General features: G+C 47.5%; 1 protein-coding gene across 2 annotated transcripts in view; it reads right to left on the bottom strand.

The window, feature by feature from the left end:
• Window positions 1–22,477: 22,477 nt before the first annotated feature.
• The window catches only part of DOP1A (DOP1 leucine zipper like protein A), a 1,079,867-nt gene continuing 1,075,816 nt past the window's right edge, over window positions 22,478–26,528 (bottom strand). For both annotated transcript variants that reach the window (XM_086926553.1, XM_086926552.1), the window contains one exon: window positions 22,478–23,509. In XM_086926553.1, the coding sequence (XP_086782679.1) occupies window positions 23,204–23,509 (306 nt within the window). In that variant the 3' untranslated portion in view covers window positions 22,478–23,203. The remainder of the gene's footprint in view (window positions 23,510–26,528) is intronic.

The raw sequence follows: 26,528 nt of genomic DNA, 5'->3' as shown, positions 1-26,528 counted from the left end.
TCGATAGGGGGGCGTGGCCAAGATGGCGACTTGATAAGAACCCTGAAACTCTTTATGCCCCCTCTATCTAGCTTGCATATCCCCGACATTCCTGGCAACTCATGCTACTGACCGAGAGCCTTGAGTGACCTGCTCCCTGTCCGACCTGCGCCACCGGAACCATCCGAGGCCGCCACCCGCCGGGCCCGAGATCCGCCTGAGAGCCGCCTTGCCTGGACGGCCGGGAGACGGAGGAGCTGGTGCGGAGCTCCGTCGGTGGGGCTCCATAATAAAATCATCACGGACTGCGAGGTGCCCGGAGGACGCGGCTGAGACCCGGTCGACGTCGGTGAGTCCCGGGGCTGACTGCCGCAACTACACTCAGCAGAGGAGGTGTGGGCCGGCCACGGATGCGCGGAGCAGTAAGAGATGCCCCGGGGGCGCCCTGAGACCCTGACAAGCCCTGCCCAGAAGAGCCTACATCAAGCGCTGGCCATGGCGAGGCACCGTTGTTCCTAGCTGCGAGTGGCACTGAGGGAGCGCACACAGGGGACGTTCTACCTGGCGTGGGGACGCCACGAAAATTGGGGCCCAGGCTTGGGGGCCTCCTCAACTGCCAGCCGGGGCACCGCGACTAGAGCGGCTATCTTGGAAATCTTGGGGGCCTGTGCCTGCTCTATGCCCCGTGTTCTCCCGATGTGGAAGAGGTGAGGTGGAGCGTACAATGACTGACGCCCCATGACTGACGACACCCGTTAGGCCCCAGCACAAGACACAAGAGGCCCCCCTGCGCTGTAGGCCACTATGTTGTGCTGTATCCTTCTGGCCGTACAAAAGGGGTGGTGATGGACGGAGCATCTGAATCAATCAAACACTTACACCCAGTCAAAATATCTGGGTTTAATCCATCACCGTTCTTTACCCCACTCTGCCACCCCAGTTCAGACATGGCTATATGCAAATCAGTCTGACCCTGTGCCTCATGGGAACAGTCCAGCCCGAACTGCCAAGCCATGTCTTCCCTGGACCGGAAACAAGCTTCCGAGGACCGGTTTCTGGCATTCCAGCCGTCTTCAGCCCGGCTTACTTGAATCCAGTGGCAAAGTGAGCAAGGGACTCACGTCTGAGCATACCCTGCCACACTTGTGGCGGCCAAAAGCGGTACAAAAGGGGGTGGTGATGGATTAAACCCAGATCTTTTGACTGGGTGTGAGTGTTTGATTGATTCAGATGCTCCGTCCATCACCCCCTCGGGGCATCTACATAGGGTCTGCCACCCTATAAAGTGGATGTGTGGACAGGACGGATGTGTGGGCCCAGCAGCTCGCCCCGCAACGTGAAAACTGAGGGACATCTCTGTGTGCATCGAGGGCCCTATCTAACGCAGCTCACCCCCCGCCGACCTTGGTGGACCCCCGCTTGCCTGCTGAGCCTCTCGAGGACTGCCTGGCCCTTTGACCTGCCTTGGGGAACTGGGGGCTGCAGCGACATGTCTAACTCAGGCCGTAGGGGGGCCGCACTATCCCAGAAATGCTCACCAAAAGCACAGCGAAAGGGGAGAAAGCCCCGCCACCCCCCTCGCCTACAGCGACAGCCGGCGCCTCCGCGGGCAGTGATGGGGGGTCCCTATCACAAAAGCCTTTCTGGAGTCCCTCTTTAACACCCTACGCAACGACTTCCAGGCGCTGAAGCAAGACCTGGCGAGCGAGCAGCGCAAGATCAGGGGAGACATGGACAGCCTGGGTGAGAGAGTAGCAGCGGTGGAGGAGGCGGACCAGACCCGAAGTGAAGAGGTGGAAATGCTAAGGCAGGAGGTGCTTCACCTCCGGGAGCAGCAAGTGGACCTCCAATCGCACACGGAAGACCTAGATAATCGCTCCCGGAGGAATAACATCCGCGTCCGGGGCGTTCCACTGCACTCCAAGGGGGACAGTGTCACTTGCTATTTACAAGGCCTCTTCAGGCACATCCCTAATGAGTCGTCAGACTTCGTGGTTCGCATTGATCGTGCGCACAGAGTGGGCCCGGCGAGGCGCACGTCTGCTCCTCCGCCTGACATCCTGGCCTTTCTCCACGATTTTCCACTAAAAGAACGCATCCTTGCAGATGGCACGCCAGAAACAACCCCTTCGCTTCCAAAATCACCCGGTGGCCCTGTTCCAAGACCTTTCGGCCATCACGCTTCAAAAGCGAAGGGCTTTCCGGGTGGTCACGACCTTCCTCCGGGGCAAAGAAGTGCCATACCCTTGAGGACACCCGTTCAGACTGAACTTCAAGTGGCAGGGGACCCTTCACCATATGCGCTCACTCCGGGACACTTACACCTTGTTAGGCATCGAACCTACAGAGGAGAACTCCCCGGGAGAATCTTCACCGCAGCACCCGCAAGACGGACCCCTATATTCATCTGCAACAGATGGCAGCGAGTGCGGAGACGTCGCGCTCCTAAGGCAGGCCTTAAACCTGATCTGGCAACCATGGCTCGGGAGCAGGAGGCAGCCGTCCAGGAGGTGTTCAAGGACACATCGAGCCCGCAATGAGGTGGTAAAGGTGGGGGATTTGTCTTTTAGCCTTGCTCATGCGGGGCAAAGGGGAGGGACCAGGGGGCCGAAGGGGCTACCACTACTACACCTTCCCATACGTTGAACTTCCATGGGTCTGGACACTGTTCGGATGGACCTGGGACTATGGTTAGACGGGCCTGGCCAGTGTCTGAATAGGCCTGGAACTATGACTGTTTGCTGTGTGTTTAAGGTTGGGGTTAGGGAGGGGGATGTTGAGGGAGGAAGGCGGGATGGGGGGGGTGCACGGAGAGGGGGGGGAGTTGGGGTCTAAGGGGGGGGCAGGGGAGCCTCCTTGTCCACGGGGGGTATTTTTTGATTTTCTTTGGCCACCACACATCAAGCGCAGCGCGGTGCTGCCCCGACTACCTACTTAGGATGTCACGCCCATTGACTATCCTCTCTCTCAATGTGAGGGGACTTAATAACCCAATCAAACGGTACTCTCCCTATTGGAGCACTCGGCTGCAGATATCTGCCTCCTACAGGAGACACATTTACTGCCCAAAGATCAACACCGACTTAAGTCTCGGTCCTTCCCTTTGCAGTTATTCTCGTCGGCAACCAAGAAGGTGGCGGGGGTGGCGATCCTAGTGTCCAAATCCTTTGAGGGGCGGGTCATGCAGAAGGAGGCGGAGATCAAGGGCAGGTTACTGATCCACCGCTTTCTCGTCGCCGGGCACACACTCTTAGTGGGCACCATATATGCACCCAATTAAGGATAAGAGAAATTCCTACACAAAGCACTAGAATCGGCCACACCTAATACACAACCACACTTGCTGCTAGGAGGCGATTTCAACCTAGTCTTCCATAACACAGCAGATCGTTCGGGCCAACGTTATGGCCAAGTTGGGGCGCTTTCCGGGATGGCCACACCCACCTCTCCGACCTGGGCCTTGTTGACTTATGGAGGCATCTTCACCCACAAACCACAGCATACACTTATTACTCAGCCGCTCACAAGTCTTACGCAAGACTTGACTACTTTCTATGCTCCTCACAGCTGGTGCTCTGCGTAAAGGATGTCGACATCCTTCCGACCTCTATGTCGGACCACTCTCCGGTGCTGGCCTCCTTTCACTTCCCATCCACACCTGGCCCGCAGCGACACTGCCGCCTAAGAGACGCCCTGCTTCAAAGCCCTGCTATAGTAGAGCAGATTAAAACCGCCAATGCCAACACGGACACCACCAAGGCCACCCAGTGGGACGCACTCAAGGCGGTCCTCCGTGGAGAACTAATCTCTATCGCCGCGGCTAACAATAGAGACCGTGCCCAGAAAAGGGCGGAAATCACCCAACGTGTGGCAGAGCTGGAGCAGATGCACCAGCGTACCGGGGCGGCCCGAGCGTGGCGCCAACTCTGTAAGGAGAGAAAGATGCTGGCAGCCTTGGACCAGGATGTGGCCGAATACGCAGCCCTACACCTACAACACGCTTATTACTCTGGTAGGGATCGCTGCGGGAGACTTCTGGCGAGTAAACTGCGAGAGCAACGCCAAAGACAGGGCGTTCGAACTGTCCGATCTAGTCGGGGGGACCTTGTTACTGACGACGCCGCCACCGCCGCGGCCTTTGTGAGTACATTTTTTATTGTATATAGTTAATTAAAACCTTTACAATATTGTTCATATAAAAAGCAACTTGTACTTTAAAATTAAAGTGTACAAACTAGAGATACATTAAAATAGAGAAACTTTCTAAAATGTCTGTGTACATAGTGATTTTGCAGTTGTACTTGCACTTCGCACAGTCGGATTCGGACCTTTGCCGTCCTTTACCTCAGTGTTCATGATTAGCTGAAGTGCCTTTTGGCAAAATCTAGCGGCCCTACAAGCTGTCTGCAGTTTGTAGCTGTTCAGGGCCAGCATGACGGCCGGGCGGCATGATCTAATTTGAGAATGAGGAAATACATGAAGTAGGTAACAACGTCTCAAATTTGTTAAAGATGGGCAAATACACAATATGTGCATCAAGGATTCTTCCATTTCCCCACATAGTCTACAGAAGGGTGTCGGCCATGTTTGCTTCCATGCAGGTGTGGGATTTTTTAATATAGTGGTTCCCAGCCGTAATTTTAAAAGTATTTTTTACACAGCTGGGGATATATGGTTGACTAAATATGGTTGTGGCTCCGGCTTCCCATATGTGGCCAACACAGTCCATCCATGTTTTTTATTTGCCGTGGCAGCTTTATCTGCTGTCCATGATATTTGCTTTGCTGCTGCGTTAGTCTCTTTTTTAAACGCCACAAATGATTGATTTGTGTTCCATGCCTTTTCCATATTAAGGCTTGAGACAGCGTTCTCCCATACCATTTTCCATGAGTTTTTTGTCTTTTTCTGGTTATTTATCTCAGTCCAACAATGGCCCATAAGGGTGTCCTCTTCAGCAGCTCTTAGTTTCCAGCATGTTTTTAATATGGCTGCTTGTCTGATTTGGTGCTGGTTTAATAGACCGAATTTGCCTCCTTTGTGGACTTCTACGGCGACTTATATGCTGCAGACCCGCTCGGCACGCAAGCGGGCCAAGCCAACCTAAGAGGAGCGCCCCTACCGCCCTTGAAAGAAGCACAAGCAGAGTTCCTTGATCGACCCATTGGTCTGGAGGAGGTGATTTCAGCGATATCTCACCTCAAACTGGGGAAATCGCCAGTCCCTGACGGCTACACGGCGGTCTTTTATAAAACCCTCTGTCATCAGGTGGCCCCGTTATTAAGAGAGCTCTTCAATACATTCGACCAACCTGGTGCCATCACCGCAGATCTGTTGGAGGCGGCGATATCGGTTATACCCAAGCCCGGCCGGGACCCCACCCGGTGTGGCTCCTACTGGCCGATCTCCCTGTTAAACATCGACCTTAAGCTCTACATGTGCATTCTCGTGAATAGGCTGGTGCCCTATATGCAGCAGTTAGTGGAACCTGATCAGGCAGGCTTCATCCCCCAAAGACAGACCAGGGTTAACACCGAAAAGGCATTCTATAGAGTGCACTGGCCATATCTGGAGTTGGTGCTGCGGCGGGTTGGGATGGGAGAGACGCTCCGTAACCGCATACTGAACTGCTACCGCCAGCCTAACGCCACGGTCCGGGTCAATGGGAATACCTCCCCACGCTTTCCAATTAGCAGGGGCACCAGGCAAGGGTGCCCGCTCTCCCCAATCCTGTTTGCCCTCTATATGGAGCCGTTGGCGCAGCGGATCAGGCACCATAACCTCATCAAAGACATTCCCTTCTGCGGTGACGTGCATAAGATCAGTCTGTATGCGGACGACATTCTGCTCTCCCTGACAGACCCGATGCAATCCCTCCGGGCGCTCTTTGTGGAGCTTCACACCTTTGCGCTAGCCTCCGGCTTTAAAATTAACATAGAGAAGTCAGAGGCCCTGAACATATCTCTGTCACCGGACACGCTCGAAGAGGCCAAAAGCGAGTTTGACCTGCACTGGTCCGACTCCAATATCCCCTATCTGGGAGTTCTGCTGGCTCCCACCGTTCAGGCACTACGGAAGCTAACTATACTAGACTCCGCTCGCGCCTTAGCGGCGAACTCAGGAGGTGGAAACGACACTCGCTCTCCTGGCCTGGACGGATAGTGGCAGTCAAGATGACACTGCTGCCACAGATTCTCTACGTGTTTCAGACCCTCCCTTTGCGCCCTCCCGCGGGCTGGCTTCGGCGGACACAGTCGGATCTGGCTCGCTTTGTCTGGAACGGCCGCCGGCCGCGCTTTAAGCATGCGAACGCAATACTCCCCCCCCCCCCGCTCACGGCGGAGTGGGGGTGCCTGACCTCACCGTATACTACCAAGCGACACAACTCCGCACCCTTGTGGAGTGGTACCAGCTGGAGTCGGGAAAGCATTGGCTCTTCCAAGACCAAGCAGTGGCGGGCAGGCCCCTTCAGGGAGTTCCGTTCCTACCGCGATGTCATAGACCCCCCAATCTCTATGCATCACAGAACACCAGTACCGTGATGGACGTGTGGGACAGAGTAGCGGTCAAACATGACCTCACTTCGTTCCCCTCCCCGATGACCCCACTTTTCGATAACCCTGACTTCTCCCCGGGTCTGGATCCCAAGGCGTTTACTGCCTGGAGACGCTCGCCCTGTAGAGAACTGGGACACCTGTTTGATCTCAACAGCATCCTTCCCTTCCAGAAGGTGAAGGAGGACTATGGCATACCACAGGCGGACCGCCTGCCCTACCTGCAGGTCCGTCACTGGGCCCTACAGCCGACGATCAAACCCGGCACACAGCGCTTCCTCACCCCGTATGAAAAGTGGCTGTTGACGCGCACCTCAGATAAAAAACTGATTACCGACCTGTACCAACACCTCCTCCTCACCAACATATACACATACAATGCAGGGAGGGTCAGGTGGGAGAGGGACCTGGGGAGACAACTCTCGCACAAGGAATGGGAAGGCATATACCATAGAGCCAGGCACTCGGCCTATCACACTGGTCCCACAGAAACCCTGACCAAAGTGGCCACCTACTGGTACCACACTCCGGAACGCTTACACCGATGGGATCCCCGCATCAGTGATCGCTGCTGGAGGGGATGCGGGGAACTTGGCACGCTAGAGCATTTAATGTGGAGCTGTGACCGCTTACAACCCTATTGGAACTCGATCCTAGATGAAGTGGACTCCCATTTGGACACCCAACTTTCCAGATTCCCCGCTTATATTTTGCTTGGACCCCCTAATGCATTAATGTACCCCCTGAAGTCCAGAAGAGGAAGGCTTATAGCGATTGCGCTGGGGGCCGCTGTCCAGAACATTGTAGCGCACTGGAGGACCACTCAACCTCCCCCACACACCGGCTGGCTCCACAGGTTATGGATGATTTTGGGGATGGAGAAGTTAACTCTAGCAAAGGAGGGGAGGGGAGAGAAATTCGCAGCACTTTTGCGACCATTCTTGACTCTAGCGTGGACAGCTCAATTCCCTAAACTCCCCCTTGAGCACTTACGCTTGCTTCGCCTTGCAGACACACCACTTGAGGAACCTAAGGTTCAGCCGTACAGGCGTAAGACTAAGGGCTGATGTTCGACCTATGGCCTCCCGCTAGGGATGTGGTGATTTTCCTTTCTTTATGCCTTTGCTTTGTGTACAGGGAGGTGGAGGGGTGGGGGGGGGGGGTAGGGGGGGGGGGGTTACGGTCTGGATTTCCCTGCTGCAAGACCCCTACATTTCCGACATTGTCAATATAGGTGCCACCTTACGCCCTGGGGGTTTTAATGTGAAAGCCAACAACATTGCATCTGATGGGGAAATGTGGTCTGTTTGTTTTTCCTGTTTTAAAACCCAATAAAAGATTTAAACCATAATATATTCGATAGAGACTTAGTCGACTTAAGTCCTACATCACATCTAAAGGATATATTATTCCAAAGCGCATCTGCAGGAAAAAACTGAAGGGTTGAAAATCTAAAATAAGGCAGGGCCCTTTTTGGCACTAGGAAATAACAGGAATAATACATAGTTCTGACTTCTGAGTCCAGGACCCTCTCTATAGCTCCTCACTTTAAAACAGCCTAAACATCATGCAGGAAAATGGACAAATCGTCCTCCAAAAGCCGCTCTGATGTAGGTGGAAGAGGCAACGAGCGGAATGGAATGTCAAGATAGGACTACAAGACTCACCTGTTGGATGTTATGACTGGTTACCCTTTGAGAAAATGGATAATACTGCCTCCCAATGGGGTGGTTGTGTGTCGCTAAAGACAAACTAAAGCAGCATGGATGCAGCTGGTGGAGGAACAGGGACTGGAAAGTTTGCTGACCCTGATGCCATGGATGTTGTCTGTTGGATCACCTACTCTCACCCTGAAAGCACTGGGCTGCCTGTTTTTGAGGCGACGGTCCTTGAAGCATCTGTTGGCAAGGGGCGAAGTTGTGGGGACTACTGCCTTTGGGTGTAGAATTACCGTTGGAGTACGCAGTAGCTCTACTCTCTTTATAATACCTGAGGGCAGAGTCGACCTTCTCATCAAAGAGGTGAGACCCACAGTGGCGGCTCCCCCATTGCGGTGTAGGGGCTTCGCCTCACTGCTTTCTCGTTGTTCAAGAAGGCAGAAACATAAATGGTAAAAACGACAATTTTATGTTTCTGCCTTGTCGCACTGAGAGAAAGCAGAAGTGCCTAGTTGGGGGCAGTCCTGCTCGAGGGCAGGGGGGGAGTGGCTTGCCCACTGTTGTGCATACTGACTGTTTATTGTGCATACTGACTGTTTGGTCAGCGGACCAGTGGGCAAACCACTAACCCCCCCCCCCCAGCCCTCGAGCAGGACCGCCCATTGTCTATTTTTCTCTATGTAGCCTACATAGAGCAAATGGTCCAGCTGGGGGCGCTCTCTGCTGCGCCTCACCAATAACAACGCTGTCATTTTAGCGTTGTGATTGGCAGGGGGAAGGGAAGGAGGCTGCATTGATGAAGATGAAAGAGCTGCAGCCAGGAACTGGAAGAGCAGGACGGCGGGAGTCGGGAGTGGACCCATCCTGAAGATGAGTAGGCGCGGGACGGTACGTTTTATTTTATATATATTTTTTAATTAAACCTCTCCCGCCACCCCACCCCCCGTGATGACCCCATTTCCCCCCCACCCCCTCACACCCGCCTGTCATGCTGGCCGTGACTGTCCCTGGAGAATGGGGGGGACCAGAAAATCAGTTGTGGTTCGGGTTGAAAGCCAATTCTAGAGTTTAAGCTTTGCCAAAAGTATTTAAGTACTTCTGGGCTGCTGCCTGGCCCTGAAAATATTAATCGTCAAACTAGCTGCAAAAAGACTCGTCGGTGTCAGGTCAGTGTGGCGGTTCCGTCATAGTAAGTGCTGTGGGAACACAAGTGTACTTAAGAATTGCACTATATAAATCCTCAACCTGCATTACACTACTGAAAGGGTGGCTTTTCATCACTTGAGCAGGCTTCAATTAGGAGCACTTCTCTCCCATTCCAGCACACCTATTGGGCCCGATTCACAGAACTAACTTAAGACAACATCCTAAACTTTCTACTTTTGGTATTCACAGAAGTTAGGATTTTGTCTTAAGACAGACTTAAGTTAGGATTTTGTCTTAAGTCTGTCTTAAGACAAACTTAAGACAAACGTAAAACAAAATCCTAACTTCTGTGAATACCAAAAGTAGTAAGTTTGGGATTTTGTCTTAAGTTAGTTCTGTGAATCGGGCCCTGAGTGTTTAGGACACAGCAGGCGACCAAAGGCCATGCAAGAAGTGTTGTAAAGGCCCACAAGACCATACCCGGAGTGCCATGAATGCCGGAATAGGGGTCATCATTCATATTGACTTTATTCCAGTTTAGGATTTTGTGATTTCGTACCAGTGATTACCTCGGGTGCTTTCAGAACAGATATGAGGCTATTAAATGCAACGTTATGGAATCAAACCCCTGTGTGCTTCGCACCGTCATGGTATTATTGCAGGTTTCTGGACCAGGGTCAGCGGACTCGATAATTCTCTCGCCTCGGTGCCCACTCTGATCAGCGATCACACTCGGCAACTCTGGGCATTAGCTTGCCTCATCTTCACTAACGGCCCCACCAGACCGCCGGGGATGCCTGGTCTCACCCTGGAGATACCCATTAAGGGACCATCTCTCAGGGAAGCCAGGAAGGGTTTCTCAGCGGTTGAAGCGCCTTGGGACCCTACGGGTAAGTAGTGCGCTATATAAATGCCTGTACATATACATTTATACCTTTCATCCACTGTGAGGTCGATAAAATGAGTACTGTTTAGTGACTATAAACATTTGTTACTCCTTTAATACTAAATTTGTCTGGCAGAAGCATCAAGGGGCATTTTGGGTGCACATGGCACTATATTCAATAATCACAGGGGCACCAGAGTGGGGTTAGTACATAACCGTCTGCATGACTTTCTAAGTGCGCAGTCTGTACTACATAAAACAACAGTGTCAAAAAACGAGTACATTAAAATATCTTAGATGATTAATGTATGTAGGCCGAGTGGCCGACTTTGGCTCCATCAGATAGATGCTCGTATTGCAAAGCAAACAAAAGCACCAGAAATTAGAAATACCAATAAATTGTTTGAACGCAATAGTATGCAGATGAATATAAGGAGCATGCATAGTTATAACAACCCCTAATTAAAAATTACTGTTTATGCAAGATGGTAATTATGAGTTATGGTGAAGCTAACGATAAAAAAAATGTGCTCCCAAAATGGCAGCCCTTACCATAAAAATGAAGATATATAGGGGCATATTATCAAGGGGGTTTATCTCCGCTTTTTTGGCTTTAGAAGCCAAGAAAGTGGAGATAAAATTATCTCCCTATTACCTAGCTGTTGCTAACACCAGTTAGCGACAGCTAGTAGGGGATAGCGACCATCTTGGGCCCCACTTTGCATGTCAGTGATATTTATCACTAATGACATGCAAAGTGGGCGTGCCAAGATGTTAGCGACTGGAAACAGTCGCTAACATTGCTATCTCCTATTACCAACTTTTGGAGATATTCGCGCTAAGCGCGAATATCTCCAAAAGCGAACACCTGCCCTGAGCAGTTCTTAGCCATGTTATCCAATGGGAGGTGGATAACAAGGGTAGGAGCATTAGCTCGCTAATGCATGAATATCGCTGACTTTTCAGCGATATTCATGCATTGCGGCCGATTTTTATCGCATTTGCGATAAACCTTGGTAATACCAAGGTAATACCAAGGTTTATCTGCGATAAAAATCGCCGATGCTTTGCGGTAAATTTTTGTCTCTAACCAAGCAATAGCGATAATTATCGCTATTGCTTGGTAATATGCCCCATAACTTTTAGGGAAAATAATGTGATTTATTTGTTCATGCCTGGATTGACAAGCATTGGCTACATCCTGTTTTTAAGCTATTGTCCATTATTGAAATATTTAATTATTGAAGAAACTACATTGTACTATACTATAAATATTTAAATACAAACGAAACACCTACGAGTTTTTCACTTTTTTGGTAATATATTTCAAGCATGTTATTGTTTGTCTTTAAAACCTAGACTTGGATGTAAAGTATATAGGCTACAAATAATGTAAACGCCATTTACAGGACACAAAGAACATAAACTTAAGTTTTTTCTATAAGAGGAGAGGGGGTGTGAATGTGTGAGTGTGAGAAGAGAGTGGGTGTTCACTTCTCGTGTTGCCTGCAGTTGTTGTGCCCACTGGGATGTCAAATGACATTATGTTTTTTTTATTTTTTATTTCACCATTTTTTTATTAAACAGAAGTTTACATACATACAGGTACAGTTTCCGTGTTTCATTTCGGTACATCGAGGGTAATACAGCATAGTGACCTGCAGTGATACCGCTCCTGCGCGCTGGGCTGTGTGGTACTAACGATTAATCATTTCTGTTCCCTCATTCGCGGATTTTTGTGTAGAAATGAAGAAAAGAGAGAGAGAAAAGAGACCCTAGGGTGGGGGGGGGGGGGGCGATTATATGGTGGGTGGGGTAGTTTGCTGGTTCCCGCTATTGGGGCCTGGGGGGTTTGAGGGTGGTCAAGTGCTCGTCCAGTGCATTCCACATTTCCCCCCCGGAGTGGTGGCATGGCGAGTGGTGTGAGGCTATGTTGTCTGCTCCTCTTAGGAAGGTGACCCAGTTTATCCAGCCTTTGAAAGTGGCTTTCCTGGTGTCCTTCCAGTTCATGAGTATAATTTTCACTGCTGCTGTTAGGAGGAGGTCTATCAGGTCTTTTGTCGTTTTTTGCTTTGGGGCTTGGGGCTACTGCTGACGCGGTGATTTCATTGATTCTGCCTTGCAATGGTTGGCCCGTCACGTCGTATATGAATTGCCTCATTCTACTCCAGAACACTCTGACTTTGGAGCAGTGTAGGGTTAGGTGCTCTAGGTCACCTTTCTCCTTGTGGCAGTTCCAGCATCTGTCATCTTCCCTGATACCGGCAGCGGCGAGGCGGGCTGGAGTCCAGAACGCCCTGTGCAGCAACCAGTATTTCAGGTAATCAAAGGAAGAGTGACCGTAAAGGTAAAGTATATAAAGGGGGTGGTTGTCGCACGTGAAGTCTGAGGCCAGTTGTAAGTGGTCCGGTAGTAAGACCAATTTCAAGAAAAAATACACTGTTTTTTCAGGAAACCCTCACTCACCCTAGTGGTGACATGCTTCATCATCGGGTCCACCGGGAGAGATCGAATACCTCCCCGGTGTGCTGCGACGCCAGGAGACTGCGGAGCAGGTTTTTGTGTGAAGATGAAGTGTGAAAAATACTGAGGTTTAAAAATGTCAGAGGTTGTACCAAAAAAACTTTATTCACTGGTCAACCTGACATATTAAAAACAAGATATGTGAAGGGAAACTAGCCAATTACTTTATACTGGTGTTTACCCTGTGGAGAAGGTCAACATGTTTCTGCCCGTTCTATGTGTTACTTTACTGGGCTTTCATCAGGACCGGTAAGCGAGTGTGCCAATGACAGGAGGGGCGCGCTAAGGCCCGCCCTGCCAATGGTCGTGAAAGTTAAATATAGCACTATGTGTAAAATTGGTGCAAAGAAAAAAGAAAAACAAACTCATAAGTAGTGGGGTTTTACCTCTTTTGCGAGGAACTAGGAGTCTGTAGGAAGAAAAATGACAAACAGACAAATACAAACATAAACACAAAAATATCGAATCAATGATTTGTGCATATGTACAGTGGCCATAAAGAGTGACTTTGTGGCATGACACGTGCTTGCATACCTATCAAAGGCCGTGGCCGGTATGCCTGGGATGCGTAGTTGAGGTCATGCCGAAATCCGAAGTGGAGGGGCCTCAACTAACGCTGATCAAATGTATTCAGCGCGGGCTGTTGCATATGTGTAGTATAGCAACAGTGGCTAAACAGGAAGACTTGTCGTGTCTAAGTCTATTTGTGAGGTAGTACAAGAAAGTATCACACTACCTATGGTGGGGTGTCAGGGAATGAACCCCGAAGGTCTCTCCAACACAGACCTCCGGCACCTGCCCTTTAAATAGCCCTAATATTTCATGTGTGACCGTTGAAGGTTTCCTTTGTATCATATCTATATTGAATGCCATAATTTCTTAGGCAATGGTATCAAATTTGTTTTGATTCATGTGTTATCAATTCTGATTGTGTTCATTGTGATTACGTTTACTCCTTTTGACTTTATCCTGCCCTGAGCACATCCCCCTTCCTCCACTTTTCACCCCTCTCCTCCCCCGACTTTGGGGCTTTCTGAAATGATTTATGAATGTACTGTTAAGTGTTTCACGATGGGTATTGGAAAATAAATATCAATACCGCTTTTCAGTAGTTCTGATTATTGTCTATAGAGTTTGAAAAGTAAAACTTAGTTTTGTTTGTGGTGTATGGTGCACATAACACTATTTCCTTGCGGGGACCCTCTTTACACATACCATATAACGCCCAGGTCCCCGCGACTGCATGGGTTCAACCCCCCTTACATGTAACGAATACATTTGATCAGCGTTAGTTGAGGCCCCTCCACTTCGGATTTCGGCATGACCTCAACTACGCATCCCAGGCATACCGGCCACGGCCCTTGATAGGTATGCAAGCACGTGTCATGCCACAAAGTCACTCTTTATGGCCACTGTACATATGCACAAATCATTGATTCGATATTTTTGTGTTTATGTTTGTATTTGTCTGTTTGTCATTTTTCTTCCTACAGACTCCTAGGTTCCTCGCAAAAGAGGTAAAACCCCACTACTTATGAGTTTGTTTTTCTTTTTTCTTTGCACCAATTTTACACATAGTGCTATTTTTAACTTTCACGACCATTGGCAGGGCGGGCCTTAGCGCGCCCCTCCTGTCATTGGCACACTCGCTTACCGGTCCTGATGAAAGCCCAGTAAAGTAACACATAGAACGGGCAGAAACATGTTGACCTTCTCCACAGGGTAAACACCAGTATAAAGTAATTGGCTAGTTTCCCTTCACATATCTTGTTTTTAATATGTCAGGTTGACCAGTGAATAAAGTTTTTTTGGTACAACCTCTGACATTTTTAAACCTCAGTATTTTTCACACTTCATCTTCACACAAAAACCTGCTCCGCAGTCTCCTGGCGTCGCAGCACACCGGGGAGGTATTCGATCTCTCCCGGTGGACCCGATGATGAAGCATGTCACCACTAGGGTGAGTGAGGGTTTCCTGAAAAAACAGTATTTTTTCTTGAAATTGGTCTTACTACCGGACCACTTACAACTGGCCTCAGACTTAACGTGCGACAACCACCCCCTTTATATACTTTACCTTTACGGTCACTCTTCCTTTGATTACCTGTATATTGCTTGGGGACTAAGAGTGCCCTAAAAACCCTCTCTCTCCTTTTGTTGATATATGCAACCAGTATTTCGTCTGGGCTAGCTGTGGGGTTATCTTATTTCTAGTTGCAGATTGCCACATGGTTGACTTCTCCCTTTCGGTGAGGTTTCTGCCCATGTCCCTTTCCAGGGGTTCAAGGGTTTACTGTTCAGAGTTGATGTGTTGGGGCTAAGTAGCTTGTAGAGGTGGGCTGTTTGGTGTCCTAGCTTGTTTAGATTTGACATGTACTCCAGGATGGATGGGGGCTTTCTGCTGAGGTTTGCTCTGGTAATTGCAGCTTTTAGTTTAAGGAATGCGTAGAATTCTAGACCTGGGAGGTTGTATTGGTTTTTGAGTGAGTCGAAAGTGAGGGGTTGACCTTGTTTCATTAGTTGTTGTGGTGTTGAGACCCCTTGTTTATACCATTCCTTCATGTCTAGTGTTCTGTCTCTGTGTTTGAGCTTCATGTTATGCCATAGGGAGATCCATTCAGTGTTTCTGATGCTGTGTTCTAGCTTTTTATCTACCCTGAGTAGTGCTGTCTTAGTGTTCTTCAGGATCGTTTTATTGGCTTGGGGGTGTTTGATCGCAGTCATCATTGCTATTGGGTCCAGGCCTCCTATCAGTGCTCTCTCCACGGACAGCCATGCGGGCTGGTATTCTTGGCTCGGGGCCACCCAGTGGAAACCCTGTCTGGCTAGGCAAGCAGTGTGGAATATTTTAAAATTGGTGAGATTCAGGCCGCCCAAGTTCTTGCTTAGTCTAAGCTTCTGGAGGCTAATTCTTGGCTTTTTGCCCCTCCATATGAAGTTGTTGAGCAACTTGTCTAGTTGCTTGTGGAACTCGTTCGTCGGTGTCAGTGGTAGCATGCTGAGCGTGTAGTTGACTATGGGTGTTAACATCATTTTCACCGATTCTATTCTTCCCCACCAGCTAATGAACTTGGGAGACCTGGGGCCTCATTTATGAGCCCTTACGTCACTTTCACGCCGCCGGTGCGTCACTTTTTGTGACGCACCAGTGGCGTAAAAAATGCGCCATGTTGCGCCATATTTACAAAGTGACGTATCTAGGTAGATGTGTCACTTTGTAAACCCCTGCGCCACATTATACCTGTGCCAGGTATAATGTATGCAAGGGGGGCGTATTGACGCAAGAAAGGGTCGTAGAAGTGACGCAGTGCAATCTATGAGATTTCACTGCGTCACTTCTAGGACGCTGTTGCGTCAAAATCTTGCGCCTGCCTCACAGCAGGCGTAAGACTGACGCAGGCCCTTTCACATGGGGCTTGCCCCATGTGAAAGGACGCATTGCTGGAGTTGCGTCACTTTTGTGACACTCCAGCAATGCGTCACTTTTGTGCTTACAGATACGTCAGAAATACTGACGTATCTGTAACTCCTTGCGCAATGATGCATCATAATGTAAATATGACGCATCATTGGTGTCGCAAGGAGGGCGCAATGAAAAGTGACGCATCGCTGTTTTCACGCAGCGATGCGTCACTTTTCATAAATGAGGCCCCAAGTATCTATGCAGTCTTTCACCTTCTTAAGGAGTCTGCTTTCATTGTGGTCTAGGGTAGACTTTAGGTCCCTTCCAAAATACAGACCAAGGTATTTTAGAAATTTTGTTTGCCACGTCAGCCCTGAATTGCCTAGGGATGTTTTCGCGGTGTGGATGTTCAATGGCTTGAATTCTGACTTGTCTTTGTTAAGCTTGTAACCTGAGACTTGTGCATATTCCTCAATGGTGGACATTAATGCTGCTATGGATGTGTCTGGCTCCTCTGTTATGATCAATACGTCGTCTGCGTAGGCAGCCAGCTTGACCGCTGACTCATGTATTGGGATTCCCCTTATATGTGTTAGTTCTAATCATGGTTAGTAGCGGTTCTATGGCCAAAAGGAAGAGGGCTGGTGAAAGTGGGCACCCTTGTCTTGTACCTCTACCCAGTGTGAGTGGGTTCGATGTGGTTCCGTTTACAACTACCCTGGCTTTCGGTTCATTGTATAGTGCCATTACCATCTTTCTATATTGATCGCCTAGGCCAAATTTCTTCATACAGTTATCTAGGAAGGGCCAGGATAATCTATCAAAAGCCTTCTCGGCGTCCAAGGCTATCTTTACTGCCGGGTTGGTTGTTTTGGATGCGCTGTCAATTAGGTGGCATAGAAGTCTAGTGTTGTCATTGGATAACCTATTCTTTATGTATCCAACCTGTGAGGAGTGGATTAGGCTTGGTAGGTATGTGTTTAATCTCATCACTAGTACCTTCGCGTAGATATTCCAGTCCACATTTATTAATGAAATGGGCCGGTAGTTTGCTGGGTATTGGGTGTCTTTGACGTCTTTGGGAATCACTATTATATTTGCTTCAGACATTGACTGTGTCATGCCGCCGTTTTGGCTGCAGTGTGTGAAAAACTTAACCATCGTGGGTTTTAGGAGACGTAGGAAGCGCTTGTAGAAGGTGGTTGTGTAGCCGTCTGGACCAGGTGCTTTGTTTTCTTTAAGTGATGCGACTGCCTTCTCTATTTCTGGCGCAGTGATTTCGCTTTCTAATGCCGTCCTGTGGTCTGCTGTGAGGCATGGCAACTCTAGTTTGTCTAGGAGGCCGGCCCCCCGTCTTGCTTGAGGTTGGTGTCTGTCTTGTAGAGTTCCTCGTAAAATTTCCTGAAGACCTCTAGGATCTCTTTGTTAGCTGTTTGTGATTTAGAGTTAGTGTTGGTTATAGCGGCGACTGCGGGCTGTCTCTGTTTGCTTTTGAGGTAGGCGGCTAATGCCTTGCCTGCTTTGTTTGCCGCGCATAAGTTGATGGCTTTATATTTGTTGATCCATGCCCCTGCCCTTTCGCTAAGGATTCTAGTCAGTTCGTACTTCTTTTTCGATAGCTCTGTCAGTGTGTTGCGGTCTTTGAGATTTGCTATGTGCCCTTTCTCAAGTTCAGTTATCTTCTTTTCGAGTTCATCTATTTTTTTGTTTCTTTCTCTGTTCATTCTGGCCTTGATGCTTATGAACCTCCCTCTCAGTGTAGCCTTTAGCGCGTCCCACATCACTCCTCTGTTTGTGTCTGGGGTGTCATTGAATTCGAGGTACTCTGTAATGGCCCCTTCGTTCTCCTTCACATTTGCGGGTTGTTTGAGAATATCACTGTTCATTCTCCATCTGCCACTGCATTTCTCGTTGTGTCTCCCTGCTAGTGTTAGGCTTATGTGTGCATGATCTGAGATGGTTATCGCTGATATTTCTGTTTGATCGGTAAGGTGTGTGTGGTCTGCTGATATAAGGATGTAATCTATCCTGCTGTATGAGTTGTGTGGGTGGGAGTAGAAGGTCCCTTGTGTCTGGATGTTGTAGTCTCCAGAGGTCTCTAAGTTGGAGTTTGCCGCACAGATTTTTTAGTGTGTTTGGTGTTTGGTTACTTGGGCGTGGTTTGGGTGAGTGTCTGTCGATAGTGTCATCCATAACCTGATTAAAATCCCCAGCGACCACTACGAGTTCATGTTGTGGGACGTTCTCTAGTCTCTTCTCCACCCCCTCCCAGAATCCTTTGTCATGCATGTTGGGGTCAAATGACATTATGAACAGCTCGAAATTGACTTTTTCTTGCTCTTGGAACCCCTCTGGGGAAAAACGGCATATTAAACTTCTCTAGTTTGCAATGCCATTGTGGTATGCATTTAAGATTGCTTTAAAACGTTTCCCCACAATGATTACAATGGTAGCCCCAGGGCCTGGAAATGTTTCAGTTAAAAACACTGGTTCTTCAAGGCATTCAGCAGTTTATTGCATGGAGAAAATCCAGCATTTTGTTAAAGCAGAAGAAATGGCTGAGGCCTTATCTGCTTATGGAACGTCTATATGGTGTGACTTCCTTTTTGTCTAATTTTCGAGACGTCGATAGATGGATTTATGGACTGATTGATGAATATATTTATCTTGGGCAGCTCAATTCCGCCACAGCCTTGCCTGCGTTTTTCATGCTTTGCCATTGTTTGGATGGACTGTCTCTCAAGGCTATGGAACTTTAAAGATGGTGACAATGATCTACTTGTGTTTTCATTGGGTTTGAGTGATGGGGGGACAACCTAGTCCTGGTTCTCATTTATCTCCTGTGCTCATTGATTTGTTTTACTTTGCTATCACAATAACGCCTTAAACACACAAGAATGTCAAAACTTGATGGGGTAAAAAGAATGTTTTCAACGAAAGCATTTTTGGGCATAATTCTAATATAAAGTATTTTTTAAAGCAGTTGTGTTGCATATAGTTTTCTGAAAAATACCCTAGAAACAGGTATTTTGTCTAAGTTTCACTCCTATTGCCACCTTGTGATTTTGTTTCTTCTGTCATTGCCTCCAGATATATAATATGGGTGACATTAAACCTATAACCAGCCAGGACTATAGGCTTTGTCAATAGTCGTAAGTTACATAAGATAAATAAGAACAAACTGCAGCATTTTCATTATTATATACAATGAAAACATAGGTGGTTCAGAGATGTGTTACGGGTGGAAAACACTTAGAGGGCCTCTTTCTGTTGGTTGTATGTGTTTGGCTTGGGGGTCATTTTGCAAGAATACCAGTTTGAGGATTGGGCCCTCTCCTTTTGCAGTTCGGCCTCGCTCGCTTATTACAATAGGGTAGAACATTTTTCACCCCACCACTTTCAAAATCCACCAGCCTCCACTTGCAGACCCATCAACAGCATATCCATCATTGATACCTGAACATCACATAAGAAGCTCCACGATCTCATCCACTCGTGGTGGCGCACCACCACATTAGCACTTGCGACTCTGCCTAAGTAATCCATTGTGTCCAGACCTAACTAGATGACATACTTTCCACATCCTGACCATTAAATCAGCAGTAGGTAATTAAAATAGGCAAGCCAGCCATCCAATCACATCTACACTTTTCAAAGGGAATTTCACAAGTGTTGGGCATGGATAGAGTTCCCAGTATATTATTTTTATTTTGGCTTTGGAAATTCCGTGGAGTTTTTACCATTTCTTATTTGCATGATCTCTGGAGTCCAAACACACTGGTTTTTTTCATTCAGCTGTTAGGCATTTGTAATTGAGAGTTATTGAAAAGAAAAGAAAGCAATCTATTAGTGTTGGTATCGCTCTGAAGGGGAGGGGGTGCCTATACAGGTGATCTGCGGGAATGCTGTGTTCAGCCTCACATCGTTGTCTTAATTTTTCCTCCCGAAGGGCATAACAATGCCCATGACAGAGACAGAGGAGCCAAAGGTAATTGTGTACACGTGTTTGCGTTTTTCGGTGAAAAAGCTCTTCGTGCCGCTGGGATTGTGCGCTCCTTGTAACTCCCCTGCTAATTGTGCCCTCTCCACATTAAGACAGTTCCTTCAATGACTGCTGTACCTCCCTGATTGTGCCCCTGGATCTCTCTGCTCATACATATACCCTGTGTGAAAAGAAACCCTCGTCTGTTGATCTCCACACCACCCTTGTCACCAAACCTCCCTCCCTCCCTCTTGCTCCCCTTGTGATATGGTAGCCCGGCTGCTGTCTAGAGTGTCCCAGTTTTAAGTGTGAGGTAAGCTCCAGATCCCTTTTAAGGCATGGGAAAAGTAGACCGTTTCACAGGTCCTCCACCCCTTAAGCTCATAACCTAACCTCTCTCTCAATCACTCTTGGTGCCTGGCGTCTACCCACTCATTGACCAATTTCCATCTCGCATTACTATTTTGCCCTCCTCTAATTCGACTCTCTCTTACCTCATCTCACTGTAACACATTTTTCACTTCCTTTCTTTCACCTCTAAATCTACTTCTCTATTGCCCATCTCAAATCTTCATACCCCAACTCTAACCTCTCAGTTGATCTCACCATTCATTTGTCACCTCACCTATTCATCACCCTTCTTTCGCCATCTGACCTGTTACTCCTTTCTTGCTATCTCCTTTCTGCTTCGCTGCTGACTTTACTAGAACTGTATTTCACTCCTCATTTTATCCCTCTCTACCCGCCCACTCTCTGCCTTGCACCTCTTTTTACTTCTCTCTTTAGCCCTCTGTCTCTAGCTCTAACTCACCCCTCTTGGCACCCAACCCTCTGTATCTACATTTTCTTCTTTAGCTCTCTCAACCTGTCTGATTCACTCTGAATCCGTAAATCTCTTGCTCTGCCATTCTTTCTCTACCTACCTCTTTCTATCTGTATCTTTCCCTCTGACTATATTCTTTACATCCTTCTTTACGTCACCTGTCTCGCTACTTCATCTATATCTAAGTCTCGCTTCTGTTTCCAATTCAAATCATTAGTTATGCTGTTCTCATTATCTATCTGTGCTTCTCATATCTTGCATACTTTTACGTTTCTGTTAGTCAGCAGAACTGGGGGTCACCGTCTAACCCGAGAAGCAAACACGTAGAAAGAGGAAAGAAGGGTAGAGAAAAATAATAAAGAAAAAATAATCAGAAGTCACCCGATGAATGGTGAAAATCCTGACAACAGTGCATTCATCTTCACTGTTGTAGGAAGAATGCCAGAGTGAAGGTGGATTTATTTGTGATTGCGAATATCTGGCAATTTGAACTACAATTCCAAGCACGATGTGCATATATGTATACTTTATGCATCAGCCCAGTATATAGCCATAAAGTCATACTCACTGTACCTTTCATTATAGGATGAGAAGAAGCAGGCCAGTTAGACAACGAACTCCACGTAAATGTTTGTTAAATAAAAGCAAACCAATCTAGAGCCAAGCACGTAAAGAAATCGACTTATCAATGCTTCTGTAGTTTCGTATTGGCCTAGTGAACATAGGGCGACTTCAGCTTTTGCTCGTTTTGTGTGCCCAGATGCTTGAGAATCCCGGTTCACTATAAATAAGTAAAAAACAATCGGAATGGACACAGCTGTATGTAAAAACTGTGGGGCAGATTTACAAGCCCCTTGCGCCTCTTTTACGCCGCTTTTGCGTCACTTCTGCGTCCAGCGCCATGGTGCGGGGTACTTACAACTGACGCATCTGGGAGATGCGTCACATTGTAAAGCCCTGCGCCACATGTAGGCGTTCCGGCGCAGGGGGGACTCCTAAAAGTGGCTGAGTGAAATCTACAAGATTTAACTCAGCCACAGTTAAGGCCATGTTGTGTCAAAATCCTGCGCCTGCTTGAAGCAGGCGTAAGGATTGACGCAGCATTTTAAAGATAGGGCATCCCTGAGCCTTGCTGGAGCTGCGACGCAACTCCAGCAATGCAGCGCCTTTACGGCAGTAGATGTGTCACGCATCTGTCAATTTTTGCCCCATGGTGCACCGCATTGTAAATGCGGCGCATCCATGGTCGCGGAGCCGTGATGCACAATAACTGGCGCATCCCTGCTGATATGCAGGGATGTGCCAGTAATTGTAAATCTGCCCCTGTGCATTTAGCACTCTACACTACAACAACTACTTAAAATCAGGTCCATGATATTATACAGCGGCATGTGTATAAATGTGAGAACGCAGGCAGCGTGCAGCAGAAGGTTACTAATCTGAACCAAGGAGCAGAAAACAACTGGCAACATACACATACATATATACTTGTGAAACTATGCAGCAGAGCCATACGCATTTCAATATACAATTTAAAACTTTTAATTTGTATCACAAAAAGAAAACATATTCAGTTAACTTTATTCTCATGATCACAGCTGTGCATTTAGAAGGGTAGTTACCTAGATTCCCTAAAAAATACTTGCAATTCTTATGAAACGTCGATCATTTCACGTTTTTCGAATCCCAGTCGAGCATGTAATCTTAAAACTATTCTGGCTATAATCTTATTTCCATGGTGTTAATCATGAATGTAAACAGAGCTCCATGACTTTCCAGTCAGAGTACTTTCTTTAACGGCAGTGCTGATGCGTTGAACTACAGGTATTGCCTAACAGCAACAGCTTAAATACTTGATTCAGTATCAAAAAGGTGCTAAAATAAGCTATTTTACAATTGTTAATAGTAAATACATACACTCCGATTAAAAAACTGTATGATGCAGAGTTTCATTGGAATGGGTTGAAAAAACAGAAAATAATTAAAAATATGCAAACTATGTTGCATGTCTGTTGAAGAGATTCAAAGAAATAACTTTTGTACATGTTAGGCGTCATAATCAATATGATTGCGCAAATAGTTCATCTTGTTTCAGGAAAGAATCGTAAATTTCAGCGTTTATTTACAAATAAAATATTTAAATTAAATACAGTACAACTTAGGGATGCTTTTTACATACAAAGTAAAAAAAATCCTATACAACTTGGACACGTATGTCATGTAGATCCCATCTGATTCATGTCCTTCGTTTCTCAGGTTTTTACGACACCTTCAAGAAAATCCTTCTCGACCATCTCCTCTATTTTTTGCCTGGCTTTGCTCGCGAGCAGTTTTTGGCTCTCCGGTTTAATGTCCTTATTGGGGAAAGAGTTTGGGTAGAAGACTGGGCTCCCTGAGAGTCCAATGCATTTGCTTGTGACTTTGCTGTTGAAGACCTGGCTGAGCACGTTGAAAAAAGGCAGAAGCTGCTCCATGCTGCGAATGGTGTAAATGGTTAACAGCAGATGGCCTGGCTCCCAGTCTAATGTTCTCCCCGAGTTGTCTTCCTCTGGGTTTTTCTGAAAATGAAATGATATGAGGTTATCTGGATCAGTGTAATTTTGCAGTTTAAATGACGGCACACAGGGGACAATTCACAAAGCATTTTCTATCAATGGTTGTCTTTTATTCCTGCCCTAGGCGTGAATAACACTTCTTCTGTGAGGAGATGTATCATAATCCAGGTATAAACGTACTCTTAACGGAGAACATTTTTATGAGTCACCACACCTTTTTGCCCTGACAAATTGTGTACTTCTCCCGAAAATTGGCAATTGGTAGCTACCAAAATAGCTAGGATATGGCTGCCATTTAAGACCCAATCACAGCATCAAGAAGGCCTATCCCTTGACTGCATTAGGGCCTGTTGTGGAAATTCATAGATAAAGCAAAGCTGCTCACAGAAAAATCATTATGATGCAGGCGTGGATGAGCATAGAAACAGTTTTGTAAATCTAGGCCAATATTTTTTAAACTGTTCACTTATTGCTATACGAGACTGCTCAATACTATCATCAAACCTTAAACCTTACACATGACTGATCACATTCACCTTTCCATGCACACACATCAATAAAAGGATTTACCAAACAAATAATTTCATACATGTACCTTCAGGTGATTTGTGTTCCCTGCATGGGTCAGATGTGTACTTTTATTTTGTATACATGGAAAAGGGAATAGATGCCAAACAAGTAATAAACCCAATGCAGTAATTCATCTGAAATTTGAATAAATTCACACTCAAGCATTTTTTCCGTTTATATGACTATTTCGTAGAGTGCCCCAGCCACTTATTTTGAAGCAATAAAGTACTGCATGTTTTTTTGAGTTATTTCTGAAAAAAAATGTACACTGACGTGGTGAAGTAGACTTCAAAAAGTGAGAATGAAATAGACACATATGCTATAAAGACCAGAGCGACTTCCACTACATTAGAAGAGGAATGCTGAACGTTTGATGTATAGGCAGGAGGATCACAGTCAGTGTGTTGGAAGGCTGATCTGGACAATGCAAGCGCACATGAATAGCAACCATTTGCAAAGTCAGTAGGCTCGGCTTTTCCTCAGCAGCTCTTTATCCACAATTGCAAAAGAGAAGGAGCTGGATGCAAAGACTTACAGAAGCACAAAACTTGTGAAAAATGGCATACACAGTAAAGTCTCAGATGGAAAAGAAAAGGTAAATTGAGTGAAGTACGTTTGAGAATTTCAGCTATAGGAAAGTAGACAATAAAATGGAGCAAGACAAGTCAAGGTACAGTTGATATTGGAAAAGATTGCAACAAAGGTATGAGACAAATAGGGTAGGGGAGCTGTAAGTTTTCTATAGATGCGTATAAACCAATTTTGAGTACAATTTACGAACCATAAATTCCTTCAATCTTATTTTGGAATTACTGTGGCAGATCAGGTGCGAACTGCAAAGTGGCTATCATGGAAAAAACACTGCTTTAGCCTCTCAACCTCATTAAAATCCTTGTTACTTAACAGTAAAACAAGTAGCAAGGAGTTCGGGGCACACATTGCTGAGCCAATTAACTAATGTTGACTTAGGGATAAAAAAAACATCAATAACAGATTAGCATAAAATATGAAACAACAATCTTTAGTGCAACATAAGAGGACAACATGAGAAGACTGGGGAGGAAAACAAAGCTCTCAATGGTATACAGATTCACTGCGCCTTCTATAATACTGACCACCAATGCGTTGGCCTTTCTTACACTCATGTGGGGATGCGGTCTTGCTTCTGAGAACCTCTTGTTCCTGGTTCTATTCATGCTGATTGGACTGAGGTTGCTTTGACTTGAGGCACCTCGAGGCAGGTTTGAGCATTCTGGCAAACCACTCCAGGGACTGCTCAATCAGAGCTGCAGAAGGCTGCGCTGCAGGGCGGAAATTGTGCGCAAGAGTGTGCTTACTCATCTGGCTGCTTCTGCATGCCACTGCCCGACCATCACCCTCCACTCACTCTTCCATGTAATGTTCTAGTATCACAAGATGGCTGCACCAATAAAGTAAGATTGACACCCATTTTGGAGTCGATTAACACAGTATGTACACTTCCCAAAAATGTCTGCACTGTAAACAGCGGAAATTATTCATTGCTTCTCCTTTCTTGGCATCATGTTTACAGCGATTTTGTGTTTGCACTGAAAAAGAAGGTTGATTATGCGCTCATTCAAACATGGTTTGAAGTCAGAGGCCAATTTAGAATGGAAGTCAAGAATGAAGAAATATCAATTGTGGATTTATCAGGGCGAGAGGCTCGGCGGGGCTGCGAGCGTGCGGGGACTCCATCAACCAGGAGTCCCTGCGAGACCAGGGATACCAGCATCCGGTCCGCTCTCCCTGCTGGCCCGCCCCCTGCCCAGCTGAAGCTTGTTAAGGCTTCCACCACCTTTCCTCACTGGGACACCGATCTACTGAACCTACGGAGGCGGCGCAGCACAGGCGAACTCACAGGCGTACCTGCACAAGGCGACTCACTTCACTTCTTGCCGCACCTGCTCCACGGGTGCCGCTTCGCCCAGGAGTGTGTGGGGTATCGCTTCTACATGTCAAGGAGGAGGATCAGCAAGGCAGTCAGGGCGAGAGGCTCGGCGGGGCTGCGAGCGTGCGGGGACTCCATCAACCAGGAGTCCCTGCGAGACCAGGGATACCAGCATCCGGTCCGCTCTCCCTGCTGGCCCGCCCCCTGCCCAGCTGAAGCTTGTTAAGGCTTCCACCACCTTTCCTCATTGGGACACCGATCTACTGAACCTACGGAGGCGGCGCAGCACAGGCGAACCTGCACAAGGCGACTCACTCCACTTCTTGCCGCACCCGCTCCGCGGGTGCCGCTTCGCCCAGGAGTGTGTGGGGTATCGCTTCTACATTTCAAGGAGGAGGATCAGCAAGGCAGTCAGGGCGAGAGGCTCGGCGGGGCTGCGAGCGTGCGGGGACTCCATCAACCAGGAGTCCCTGCGAGACCAGGGATACCAGCATCCGGTCCGCTCTCCCTGCTAGCCCGCCCCCTGCCCATCACGGCCCTATA

This window comes from Lissotriton vulgaris, chromosome 6 (assembly GCF_964263255.1).
Source record: "Lissotriton vulgaris chromosome 6, aLisVul1.2, whole genome shotgun sequence".
NCBI lineage: Eukaryota > Metazoa > Chordata > Amphibia > Caudata > Salamandridae > Lissotriton > Lissotriton vulgaris.
This window is presented reverse-complemented; position numbering and strand designations above follow the sequence as displayed.